This window comes from Schistocerca americana, chromosome 9 (assembly GCF_021461395.2).
Source record: "Schistocerca americana isolate TAMUIC-IGC-003095 chromosome 9, iqSchAmer2.1, whole genome shotgun sequence".
Classification (NCBI taxonomy): Eukaryota; Metazoa; Arthropoda; class Insecta; order Orthoptera; family Acrididae; genus Schistocerca; species Schistocerca americana.
In genome coordinates, this window is record NC_060127.1 from 49,106,585 (window position 1) to 49,120,962 (window position 14,378).

A 14,378-nucleotide genomic window follows, 5' to 3' on the forward strand; every position below is an offset into this window, starting at 1 on the left:
GATAAGGTGGGTAGATCACGTAACTAATGAGGAGGTATTGAATAGGATTGGGGAGAAGAGAAGTTTGTGGCACAACTTGACTAGAAGAAGGGATCGGTTGGTAGGACATGTTTTGAGGCATCAAGGGATCACAAATTTAGCATTGGAGGGCAGCGTGGAGGGTAAAAATCGTAGAGGGAGACCAAGAGATCAATACACTAAGCAGATTCAGAAGGATGTAGGTTGCAGTAGGTACTGGTAGATGAAGAAGCTTGCACAGGATAGAGTAGCATGGAGAGCTGCATCAAACCAGTCTCAGGACTGAAGACCACAACAACAACACCACCTGTTCTGGGTGCTTCACTTTTGTTCTCAGACAGCAAATAACCAGTGAGACTTGCCAAGGCATTATGCCTTTACTTCGTAAACATTTCATGGTGCAGTACGAGGATTTTGACAAGTAATTTTCTGTATGTTTAATCCTGTAATTTCTTGTATCAACAAAGATGTGGATGCCTTATACATACAGGGTATCCCAGGAGGAGTGGTCAGTATTTGGGGAAATGACAGCAATTATCATTTGAAGCAAAAAGTCTAGTAAACATGGTCTCTAAAGTGCATACCTCAGTAACTATGAGCACTTATATTTGTTACAATGAAGCACCTCTTCTATGAACAATGTGGAGTGGAACTTACATTTCAGGCCATGTCTTCATATGGAGCAAGAAGATAGGCCTGCACTACTAAGATAATACAAGATTTCATCTTGACATTACTTTGTACAACTTGGATACAGGTTCATTATTAGTAAATTGAACTGTATGTTAACTTCTAGTGTATAGGAAGAGCTTAGGAAAGATATTAAAATGTGTTTAGATATTTGTGTTTCCAAGATAGAAGGAAGGGTAGAATTAGACGTAAATTTTTAACCTGCTTATTGCAGATTATTTCAGCCGCTGTGTAGCTATCCTCAGTGCAATTGTATCAATATATACTAAGATATACTAAGACATATACTAAGATACATCGTAGTATATATATAGTTAAGGCTCACCGGCCACTTGACCATCTTCTTCTTCTGTGCAAATGCACAAACAGTGCCCGAATTCTTACAGGAATCGACAACTCGCCACGAGTAATGAGTATAATGGGTGGGGGCACTACGAATGTAGTGCGGGACAATACGTTGAGAATGTGGGTTTCGCGGGAGGCGTGCCAGAGATGGATCCCTGCAGTTGCGCTATCCTCTGTATCCTCGGTGGCTCAGATGGATAGTGTGTCTGCCATGTAAGCAGGAGATCCCGGATTCGAGTCCCGGTCAGGGCACACATTTTCATCTGTCCCCGTTGACGTATGTCAATGCCTGTAAGCAGTTAAGGGTGTTCATTTCATTGTAATTGTATCAATGTCATAGCAACTCATCATAAATAAAACTGCACATGGCACCACATTTCCGTTACAGATATTACAGTTAAAGCTGTTTAACTGTAACTGAAATCTGCTACAATGTGTTTTTATTTATGATGGGTTGTCAGAGTTTTAGGTAATTGCATCGAAGACAACTACACAGTAGCTGAAATTGATCTGCAACAAAAAGATTAAAAATTTATGAGCAATGCGGCCTGTATTCCTATCTTGGGTCTCATTAATATGGTTATGGAACGCACGGTTTCTGATGGGAACAAACATGAAAAACATTGTCGACAGCTTTTGATACAATTAACACATTGAAAGGCTTGATACCAAGGTATACCATTCCACAAGAAAAGAGGCTTCAGTGTCTCCATTGATCCAGCAATTAAGGGGATTAAACATGCTCTGTGTACTGTTATTTATTGAAAATTCCAAAAATAAAAGGGGTGTTATTTCATACATGAGTCACATACATATTTGTGGTTTAACAAGGGTTTTGCATTTCACCAGCGCCTGTGATTACATCGTATGTCTGATTAGTTCTCTCTGTTCTAGTCTATCCCATCATAACTCTTCAGGAATGTTCCCATCACTCGTTGACATCTGAATCTCCATCACTCGTTAACATCTAAATCCTCTGAATATTAAGTAGTAGGTGGCTGCCCAACTTTCTTTCTACCATTTTGTATCCAAGTCAGCATACATTTTGCAAGCTCTTGTTTTTCCATCTTTTTGATATGCCTTTACCATTTTAGTTGATTCTGTTGAATAAAACTAATAATTGAATTTTGAACATTCATTCTGTTTCTGATTGTTGGGTTTATTTTTTTCCTTTCTTGATAATATTGCTGAATGTTGCCAGAAATCAATGTTGCAATGTAATAATTTTGAAATTAGCTACCATCTGATTGCACAAATTTCTGAATCACATGTAATTGTGCACCCTACTATTGCTTTAAATATTCAGTAAGAGTACTGCACAAATAAGAAGCCGCCAGTTGATAAACCAATGACAGTGATGCAGTTTGGTTAAATCCATCTGATTGTGATGAACATCTTGGTGATCAGATATGTACAGGGTGATATGTATATTTTCTTCACTGCATACAAACTCTAGGGATTGATCGATGACAGGATACGGAACAAAAAAGGTCTAATGGACTTAGGTTCAGAAGTGCACGGTTTCCGTAATGACCATTTATTCTATCATACATTGTTAGTCTACACCGCTGTACAATGCAGCCTCAGTTATGGTATTTGTTGAAAATGGTTTCCATGTGCCTCAACACATGCATGTGTGCATTGTAGCATGTTCTGCCTCTCACATTCACATCAGCCAAGCTGCATTGGAGCAGTGTCAAAGGCAGCATGAATAATCCAGTGTCCCACAAGTGGAATGGACTCTGCATACGCGACACTTTTGAGATGACACCATAACCAGAAATCGCATGGGTTGAGATCTGGAGAATAAGCAGGCCACGGAACTGGACCTCATCTTCTGATCTGTCAACCAGGAAAGACACGACTGAAATGCATCCAGACATTACAGCCCTGCACACCCTGTAAGTGATAAGGGTAGCAACAATTGTCAAGTAGGATGTTCCACGTGATCATCTGGCTTATCCTGTGCTGGCGAGCCAACTACCTGGTACTGACACGGTGGTTGCTTTCCATAGCGTTAATCGCATTTTCCTCCAAGTCTGGCATCCGAACATTTTGGGTACATCCTTCATAATTTCCTGCTTCCGGAAACAATCCTGCCTCAGACAAACGGTGAAACAGTTGCAAAAATCGAATGCCGTGGTTGTCGTCAACAGGGATAGGTCTCCCGGTACAATCTTCCATCTGTTGCCATTTACCTTCTCATAAGTAAACACTGTATCAGCAAGTTGTCAATTTCAATACAGATCCATTGTGTACAGTGCTGTATCACATCCGCTACAAGATGAGTCAGCAACAGAAGTGAATAACACACATTATTACTAATTACTGTGGCAGGCAGGCATGCTAGGGCATGACGTGAGAAAGAGTACCACCCTGTAGGAGGAAAACAGGCATACTGTAACTGTTGCTGCATGGTACAGCGTGTATTAGACCGCAGGCTCTGTAACAAAGTATGGCTGAATAAATGGTCTCTAGGTGGAAATCGTGCATTTCCAGACAAAACTTCATTAGACCTTTCTTGTTCCGTATTCTCTCATCAATCAATACCTAGAGTTTGTATGCAGTGGAAAAAAATCACCCTGTAGAGGCAGTGTATAACAAACAAAGCTGTTGTGAAGTGTCTGTCATTAGTTTGTTTGCTGGTGCCTTCTAATTTAATGACCAATACAGCAGTGGTGCAATACTCTTATTGATTTGCAGAATGGTTGCATTCTTCCTGTGTGACTCACAGTTGCAAGCTTTAAATATTCTTGCTCTTTAGAATTCATTCTCATTTCTCACATTTGCACATGAAAATTCTTCCCCAAGTGGTCATTCCACCAATAGTAACCCACACCACTTCCATAGGAGAGACATCATCATTGGCAGTTAGTCAGCTCCTGGTAATGAAGAAAGCTCGATTTTGTTTGAGACAGAGTGAATACCATGAAAACTTTATGCATTCTGCAGAGAGATTCATTTTCTCCTAGTGTATATTCTTGCCATAGTGTGTAAACTAGATTGTCGTGTAAAACACAACTGAATTCAGATGTAGTACTGTTACGACAAGTTTATGAAATTGTACATTCTACAGAAACAATTGCGTGTTGTGAATCTGCAGTTTGCCCATTATATTTGTTGATCAAACAGTCCACTGGTATACTGCCAGTTCATACCAACAAACGGGCACAGTATTTCAGTGATAAGATATATCACTACCGCCAGGTGTGCTGAAGAAGTGCATTTGCAGACAGCTGCCACCAACCTGCACAGAGGAATGGGGTACTAAAAACACTAGCATATGGTGCATGCACAGTCTGATGTGGGGTGTCTGTCCCAGGAATTGGAACACCTCCTAATTACGTTCCAAGAAAAGAATGGCAGATCAAATGCGCTCTTCACCCTACCAGTACAGTACAACCTGTGGAGATGGAGATGGAAGAATGTAAGGAAAAGTGGGATGTGTACTGAAAAAGCACTGAGTAAGAACTGTGTTTTCGCCGTCCAATAAAAGGTGGGCATTATTGGAACCATAAAAGATGACCTCTGTTTGCTGAAGGACAGTGTGTATCAGATTCTGTGGCAATGCTGCAAGACTTGTCTTGGACAGGCAGTGTGCACCATCAAAGATCGATGCCAGGAACACGAGTGACACACTCAGCTAATGTATCCTAACAATTTGGCAGTTACAGAGCAGTGTTTGCAAGAGAATCGTGCGCTGGAATGCGGATACACCAGGATTTTGGCACAGAATTCGAAATACCGGTGCAGTGTCATTAGAGAAGCTATCGAAATTAACACCAGGGACAAAGGCTATAATCTCAGCAAGGCTTAGGAACCAGCTCTGGGCCTAATTAAAGACACTCAGCAATACAACAAACCAGTGGCAGGGGTGATGTAGCAACTATGATACAATCACAGATGCCAACGTGCGTATAAGTAGGCCGCATGCACGCAGCAGCATTAGCGCACCTGACAAGTCTTCTCATCCAAATACTGTGTCCGTTGGACACTAAAAGGGTAGCACACCTGTGGACCATTTGATCAATTGTTGGCTGTCCTATCTTTTTGTTAGTGAATGGAAAATAGTTTTATGTCCACCTCAGATTTATATGCTGTGACATTTCAAACATCAGCAGCACTTCAGTAGAACGTTATCTTCTGTCTTCTCTCTTGCAGTGCATTTGTAGGTGTGATAGTTAGGGAATTTATTAATGCACCACACTTGTAACAGTACTTATAAACTAAATGTACACAGATATTAATACAGATTTATAAATTTTCAGATGTTTGAAAAAGTGCCATGTATGTACATATGTGAATTTTGCCTGAAACCGTCAAAGTCAAGGAGACGTCTTGCGCACCATTTGGTAAGTGCTACTTGGATATGCTTCCATTTTGCTTTATAAAAAAAGAGAAAAATAAAACAATATTCAACAAACTTTGCCTTTTACTAGCATATATGCATAATGATCAGCACACTAGTTGTAGGTAACGGAGATTAAATACAGAGAGCGAAGGAAATTGACAACCTTGCACAGGGACTTGTACAAGCATCGGTTTTAAAAGTCAAATAGAATGAAAGGAAAACACTGGTTAAGAAGAGAATAAAACAGCCATGTAGCTTCTCATGAATTTCACATTGAGCAATCCGTGAAAGAACGAAGGAGAAATTTGGAAACAGAAAAGGAATTAAAGTTCAGGGAGAAGAGAGAGAAACTTAGGTTTGGCAACATTGTACCTCTCTAATGGCAAATGACTTGGAAGAGCAGTTGTGTGGAATGGACAGTGTCTTCAAAGGAGGTTATAAAGTGAACATCAACAAAAGTAAAAGAAGGGCAATAGAATGTCGTTGAAGTAAATCCGAAGTTGCTAAGGGAATTAGATTAGGAAATGACACACACAAAGTGAGTGAGTCTTTGCACAGCAGAATAGCTGACAGTGGCCAAAGTAGACACAATATAAAATGCAGACTGGCAGTGGCAAGAAAAGTGTCTCTAATATTGAACATAAATTTAGGTATTGGGCTTTTTTTATTCCTCTCTCTGAAAGTGTCTGCCTGAAGCGAAGCCTTGTCTAGAAATGAAGTGTGGACTATAAACATCTTATGCAAGAAGAGAAGGGAAGCTTTTCAAATGCGGCACTAAAGAATTACTTGATGATTAGATGGCTAGATCAAATAACTAACGAGGTGGCTCGGAATCAAATTGGGGAAAAAACTAAATTTTCCCTAACCCAACTAACAGAAGGGATTGGTGGATATGACAGATTCTGTGGTATGAAGGAATAGTTTGGTAATGGAGGGAAGTGTGGAGGAGAGGCATGGTGAAAATTGGAGACCAAGGAATGAATACAGTAAGGAAGTTAGACTAGATGCAAATAGCAGAGATGAAGAGGCTTGCACAGGCTAGAGAGGTGTGGAGAGCTGCCTTGGGGCAGTCTCTGGACTGAATGCTGCTGCTGCTACTACTACTACTACTACTGTACACCCTTGTAAAACAGGGTAATGAATTACATTTAAGTACAATGTAAGCCTTACAACTACAGCACTGTACCAGATGGGAAAACTCCTGCAATGAGGCAATTTTTCTTCTTGTTTATCAATATGACTGCAAACATTTGCAATATCATATCAAAGTATAGTTATTGGTGACACTGCTTCATTTGTAATAATCTCATACCAATAAATTGCACGCAGGAGTATCTGAGCAGTCTTTATAAATGTTTGTATTTCATGCTCTCACTTACCATGTAGTGAAATGGTCAGAAAAGATTTCAGAATGTTTTAGACAAAGTATATTAAACATTTGAAAGGTATCAGTTGACTGAACACTAATGCGCGGTTTTCCACAAGCGTATTAAGAATGTTCTTGATTCACCTAAATATTTAGAGGTTATGGTTCTAAACAACTTGAATCTCAACAATCATATGGGAAATGTTGTAGGGCATGCGAATCAGATTTTTATTGGCAGAACACCTTGTAGAATGGACAGTCCACGAAAGTGCATAAACTACATTTGTCTAACCTCTTCCAGAGCATTTTTGTGCAGTAGGGGATTCTTATCTTATAGGATGACACGAATCAAAGTAAATCAGACAATGAAAACTTCAGGTATGAATATCAACAATATAGGAAAAGACAGATTGCTGCTTGCCATAAAGAAGACACGTCAAGCTGCTGACAGGCCCTAGATGCTGGATTTGGCAGTCATGTGCGCATGTACATTTGTTTTACAGATGAAGGCCGTGGCTGAAAGCTATGAGAGTCTTTTAATTGTGCCCGTCTGCAATTTGATGTGTCTTCTTTACGGTAGGAAACTAAGTAAAATTTTAGAGAAAGGCAGCTTGTATTGTGAAATAGTGGAAAGTGAGATAGACCTGATAAGTAGGTGAGAATGACAGTCATTAAAATGAGGACATTTTGTTGTGGCAAAACCTATCTAGAAAATTTCAGTTGGAAACTTTATCCTTGAAATGCTGCCTCCCACTTATATACAGAAGAAAATTTTGGTAAAGTAAGAGAAATCAGAGCTCGCACAGAGGATTTCGATGTTCAGTTTCCCCTTTCACTGTCCTAGGTGGGAATAGTAGTGGTATAGTTTCCAAGTAGTGCCTTGCACCATCTGCCAAGCACTTAAGTATGAATTTGAGTAGTTAGATATAGTGAAGCAGTTTGGTTCATGTCGAATAGATGCTAATACTTTTTCATTCTCATTAGGCTAAATGTGGCTTAAGACATCCACCGGGGAAAGAGATATACCGAGAGGAAAGCATCTCATTCTTCGAAGTTGATGGGCACGTGTGGAAGAAGTATGCCCACAACCTTTGCCTTCTGGGAAAATTGTTCCTGCCGCATCGCACGGCGGGACATTGTGGGCCGGACTGGTTCATCTACTATGTGCTGACCCATTCGGACTCCCACGGCTGCCACATAATGGGATACTTCAACCGAGTTAAGGAGCCATATGCGTACGTCCACAGGTGTACTTCTGCTGTGACACTTCCTCCCTACAAAGATATGGGCTGTGGCAAGCTTCTAGCAGATTTCAGTAAGTAAAATTGTTATTCCTTTGTGATCCTTATTATAAAGGCATTTTCATACGGGACATGAAAGCTAACATGGAGGTGGTTTGTGAAACTGTTCGGATTGCCCAGAAACTGTCACATGGAACATGGTAGTCAGTGTTGTCTTTGACTCCAGGTTTTTTCCAACAGCAGTTTTTGGCAACATATGGAACACCAACTGCACAATTTTTCTTCCAAAATAAACTTGAGTGAAAAAGCTGCATCAGCTGCATTATCAATTATCAAAGATAAAGAACATTGTGAAGATGTCAGTTGATTTGTAGGTTTTCAACATGTTGGAAAATACCTTTAAAAATGTTCAGTTTCCTCTTAGCCAAAAAACACTGGCAACATGTTTGAACAAGCAAATTTAGTTAAAAATACGAGGGGCTTTCAATAAGTAATGCAACACTTTTTTCTGTGAAAGCAGGTCGGGTTTATTCAGAATTCCATTACACTGTATTATTCCCAACTCTTGACTACAAAACCCTATTTTTCAACATTATCTCCGTTCAATGTGACACCTTACGCCACCTTACTGGCAGGGCCTGTATGTGTGCACAGTACCACACTACTGGTCAATGTCAGAGCCAGTCTCGCTGCATCAATAACCTCGCAATCATCCGTGTACTGCTTCCTAGGGAGTGCATCCTTCATTGGGCCAAACAGATGGAAATTAGAAAGTGCGAAATCCAGACTATAGGGTGGATGAAGAGGAAGTGTCCAGTGATGTTCAGGGAGTTACTTTTGGGTGCACATAGTTAAGAGGCCTTCTGTTGTCGTGGAGAAGTAGTTCATTTGCGTATTTTGCATCAAACAACATGTCGAAATTATTTCTTTAAGTTTGATAGGGTAGTTCTAAGTCCAAGAAAGCAGTAGTTAAACCTTTGGATCGGTGAGCTATCTCCCTTTCTGATGGAAACTAAGCTCTTGAGGATATGGACTTCCAGTTGGAGGAACCACCTAACATTCTCCCTGACCTGCCTGGTAAATCACCGCCTCCAAGGGAGAAAGAAAAGAACAACAATTGCTAACCAGTGGCTTTGCAGTGAAATTTGAATGGATATCTCTCACATTTGGAAGAATTGCAGCTACTGGTCTGGGAGAAACCTTTATGCATCTGCTCACAAGAAACTCATCTTAATCACCGACACACCTGCATTACGGATCCACCATGCATACAGGAAGGACGATACTACTGGAGACAGAGCTAAACGTAGAGTGGCTGTTTTTGTTAACAAATGCCACTCCTCTCCTGTCGCTCTTACCACTACCATCCAAGCAGTTGCTGTGAAAGTTCTCGCACCCTTTAATATCACAGTGTTTTCTTTGTACATGCCCCCTAATGATGCTTTGGATGCAGATGCACTGGTGGAACTCTTCCAGGCACACCCATGCCCATTCCTCCTTGTGAGGGACTTCAGTGCACACAATGTGACGTGGGGCTCAGCTACCGCTTGCTCCAGGGATCTGTTTTTGTTCCCCAGCTAATGCAGACTCAGTTCAGTGGAAAGTGGCTCCAGATTTACATTCTAGTGACCACTTTCCAGTGTGGATCCTTCTGCCAACTAGGACGGTGGCCAACAAGGAGACCATGCAGATGGATGATACAGAGGACAGTACAGTCAACAGGCTATTTTTGAACAAAAAGATTGTGCACAGGAGGTGGTGGCCCATATACCTCAGACAATGGCCTGTACCTTGGTGGAATGATGACTGTTGATTTGCAGTCAGGTGAACAGCTCTGTGGAACTTCACTGTCCAAATATGGACAAACTTTATGCCTTCAGAGCTGTGAGAGCACACAGCAAAGCAAGTGATAAAAGAATGGAAGAGGGCTTCCTGGAGGGAATTCATAACTTCCATTAGTCGGTCAACTTCCACTGCGCATGTTTGGGAATCAATGAGACAGGCTTCAGGCAAGGGTAGTTCATATCCCCTTACGGCCTTGCCCAGTAATGGGGTCTTGGTACACAAACCAGACGACATGGCTCAGGTTTTAGCTGAACACTTCTGTACTGTTGCTACGTCATCCAGACAAGCTCCTACTTTACAGGCATTCTGTAGAACTGCAGAGATGAGGAAGCTCAGTTTCTTCTCGTATAATGAGGAAGTCTACAACCTTCTGTTCTCCATGTGGGAACTGGAGTTGGCTTTTCAGCCACACTGCTCCATTACCTGATGAGATCCATTACGCCATGCTTCGTCATCTGTGTCCGGAAGTGAAAGAAAAGCTTCTCTCTTGTTTCAATCAGATCTGGTTTGATTGACGGTACCCCATGACTTGGAAGGAGGCAATATTAATTCCATTCTGGAAACGAGGCAAGGACTGTATCACTCCTAACACTTACTGGAGTGTCGCCCCTACCAGTTGTATGGGTAAGACTCTTGAATGTATGGTCAACCACCACCTTGTCTGGCTGTTCGAATTCAGAGGGTCACCTGAGCCACTCCCAGTGTGGTTTCGGGTGATACTGTTCCACCCTTGACAATTTCATCCTAGAGGCACCAATACAAGAACCTTTCTTACGCCAAAGCCATTTGGTTTGTGTGATTTTGACCTCGAAAAGCTTGTGACACAATTTGGAGGTACATCATCAGTCGCCAACTTCATGAATGGGGACTACATGGACGCCTGCCGCTTGTGATCCAGTCCTTTCTTGAGGACCAGCATTTTTGTTATCGCATTGGCAATACCATGTCTGACTGCTATGTTCAGGAAAAGGGGTTCCCCAGGGCAGTGTCCTCAGTGTCACATTGTTTGCCATTGCTATCAATGGCATTTCCTCTGCAGTCAAAAGTCCTATTAAATGCTCTTTGTTAGTGGATGACTTTGCAATCTTTCACTCTTCCTCTAATCTTACATTGACAACAGGGTAGCTACAGCAGATCTGCCCCAATAGCTAAACGGTCAGCGTGACTGACTGCCGTCCCAGGGGGCCCAGGTTCGATTCCCGGATTGTTTGGGGATTTTCTCTGCTCAGGGACAGTGTGTTGTGTTGTCTTCATCATTTCATCCCCATCCGGGGCGCAGGTCGCCCAATGTGGCGTCGAATGTGATAAGACCTGCACCAAGGTGGCCGGACCTGCCCCGTAAGGGTCCTCCTGGCCAATGACGCCAAATGCTCATTTCATTTGCATTAGGAGGCTGAAAACATGGGCTAGGACAACTGGTTTTCAGTTCTCACCCAAGAAGACTACATGTGTCAATTTTAACTGTGCCCATCATGGTTTTAACCAACCAGTGCTCACAATGGGGGACACTATTTTAAGTTTTCAAGACAATGGGGATGTTTTGGGTTCAATATTTGACCTGAAATTAACTTGGCTCCCACACCTGAAAGACCTATGAACAAGGGGCTTCCAGTCATTGAATATTTTGAAGTATCTTACAGGAAAACATGAGGAGCTGGCAGGTCCCGCCTCCTGCAGTTTTATAGGGCATTTGTTCGATCACGTTTAGATTACGGCAGTGTGATCTACGGATAAGCCCGTCCTTCCTACCTCAGGATGTTAGATGATGTCCAGCAAGAGAGCATTCGGATATAGACCCAATTCAGTGTGCGTGTGCACAGGCTGGTGAACCACCACTCTGGATTCGGCAACGGATCCTTTTGGCTTGATAGGCGCTGAAAATATCAGTGTCGTCTCAGTCATTGACATTTAGTTCAGTGGTCCAACCCACCTTTCAATGGCTGTTCAAGAATTGGCCCCTTGCGACCCAGCCATTTGGTATAATGCTACAGACTGTCTCTAGGATCTGGATCTCTCGGGCATCAAAATACATAGCCAGGGATGTAACGCATTGCCACCTTGGCATTTTCAGATGCCCAAAGTGATTTTAAGCTTCACATAGTACAAGAAAATGTGTACTCCAGTTTTTGTTTTCACAACTTTGTTTTCATCTATTTTAAGTACATACCACAGTTTTATTGTTATTTATTCAGATGGATCCCAGCAGGAGAATTCTCTCTATTGTTCTGCTGTTTTCCCTGATAGGCTTTTTAAAGTGCACCTTCCAGAACAATTTCAAATTATGATGCAGAGTTATATGGCATTCTGATGGCACTGGAGAGGGCTCACAGACATCACCGTACAAGATTTCTTGTCTGTTCCGACACTCCTAGTGCACTGCAAGCACTTCACCAAATGTATCCAGTAGACCCACTGATTTAACTAGCCATGACTCCTTACAGCGGCTCCAACAGCGTGGGGAGGTGGTTATCTGGCCACATTGGGATACAGGGCAACAGCATGGCCGACAGTCGCCAAGGAAGCATGTTGGGATAGTGCTGTCCATCAACATCTCATCCTGTTCCACGCCATCATCTCATTTTCTAAGATGCATCATGCATCATTGGGAGACTGAATGGTTGGAGGTGAGACAAACTGCAGTTGTTCAAAACAACCACAAAGGCTTGGCAGACTTCATGTGAGCCTCGCCACTGGAAGGAGGTTTTCCTTACCAGACTGCGCATCGGGCATAGCCCTTTAACACATGGCTTCCTCTTCCCGTGGGAGAATCCATCTCTCCGTGAAGTTTGTGGCTCAGTGCTTTTAGTTCCACATGTTGTGGCTGTGTGTGTCCTATATACTGATATCAGAGTAGCCCTCAGTCTCGCTGGAGATCTGCCCGCCTTCCTCGCAGATACCAATACCAGTTCTACACAGGTGGTGATATTTAGTGAATTGTCAGGCCTCATACCTAAATTGCTGGGGGAAGGGCAGCAGACTTTAATACATTATAAACTGCATGTGGGTACAGCCTTTGTCCTCACCCATGAGATCTGCAAGCTGACTTTTTGTCTGGGTGATGATAACCATGATGTAGAGTGCCACCAAGTCGTCGTCGTCGTCATCATCATCAAGTCTCGCAATTTACTAACCACTGCACAGTGTGGATTTAGTGTGCCGCCCCATCCACTTTGTACTCACTACGCTCAACCTTTGACAGTCCACCATTTCTTGAAGGAATGCCCTTTTTTAACCTCTTACATTCTTGTCGTGTGGACCATCCTTTTTGAAAGTATTTTTATGGAGTGTGGCAATGTATGGAAGTGAAACATGGACGATAAATAGTTAAGACCAGAAGAGAATAGAAGCTACTGAAATGTGGTGTTACAGAAGAATGCTGAAGATTAGATGGGTAGATCACATAACCAATGAGGAGACTGAACAGAATTGGGCAGAAGAGGTATTTGTGTCACAAGTTGACTAGAAGAATGGATCAGTTGGTAGGATATGTTGTGGGGCATCAAGGGATTACCAATTTAGTATTGGAGGGAAGTGCGGAGGGTAAAAGTCATAGGAGATGGAGATGAGTACACTAAGCAGATTCAGAAGAATGTAAGTTGCAGTAGCTACTCAGCGATGAAATGGCTTGCACAGGACAGAGTAGCATGGACAGCTGCATTAAACCAGTCTCTGGACTGAGGAAGAAGAAGAAGACCTAGTTTGTGTTTGCCGTCGGAGCTATCGGCAGTTTTAGTGAACGACACATAGGCTGTTGACTGCGTTTGACTTTTATCCATTGTGGCAATGTGGTGAAGGCCATTTAATTTTTAGTTCAGGACCTCTGTTTTTCTGTGGCGTATTTTATAGACCTTTCTCCATGTCCCTGTTTTTAATTGTCTTCTCTTGTTGTTTGGCATTAATGTGTAGTCGTTTTAACTCCTATTTGTCTTTGTATTGTACAGTTCTGATACAGGTGTATATGACCCTAGTTGTTTTTGTGCCCTAAAACAAAACAAAAGCGGTGATGTGGACATATCACATTCATCATGTCGTTTCATATTTCTTAGCGCGTTATGGAAATCCAGTAGGACTTTGTGCATTTTTCACACATACAAATGCTTCATAACAGGAAATCCCGCATTGTGATGACAAAATGTCTATCACATCCACGTTAGCTTTCGTGTCCAATATGAGAACAGCTGAACCCAACTGCTTGTTTTATTCTTGTGTTCACTTGCATAAATATAATTTGGTATCTGCACAAAAATAGAATGAACTTTAGCTCATATGCCTTGAAAATAGGCTGACTGCTCTGTTGTTTCTATTGACAAAGCTCCTAAACCTCACTGTGTGTCTTTTATGGGGAATACTGCTGTGTGCAAATTTTTTTGTTATTTCCTTTAATTTTAGTTTTGAACACATCAGTCTTCAGGCTGGTTTGACACTGCACACACTCCCCTTCCTCCCCCCCCCCCCCCCCCCCCATTCTTTGGTAATCTTTTCATGTCTTTGCAAGTGTTACACCTAATATTTTCTGTAATGT

The 14,378-nt window shown here is 42.0% G+C and overlaps 1 protein-coding gene across 3 annotated transcripts in view; it reads left to right on the forward strand.

Moving 5' to 3' along the window:
• The window catches only part of LOC124551167 (histone acetyltransferase Tip60-like), a 107,395-nt gene that overhangs the window by 45,253 nt on the left and 47,764 nt on the right, over positions 1–14,378 (forward strand). For all 3 annotated transcript variants that reach the window (XM_047126149.1, XM_047126148.1, XM_047126150.1), the window contains 2 exons: positions 5,322–5,405; positions 7,755–8,085. In XM_047126149.1, the coding sequence (XP_046982105.1) occupies positions 5,322–5,405; positions 7,755–8,085 (415 nt within the window). The remainder of the gene's footprint in view (positions 1–5,321; positions 5,406–7,754; positions 8,086–14,378) is intronic.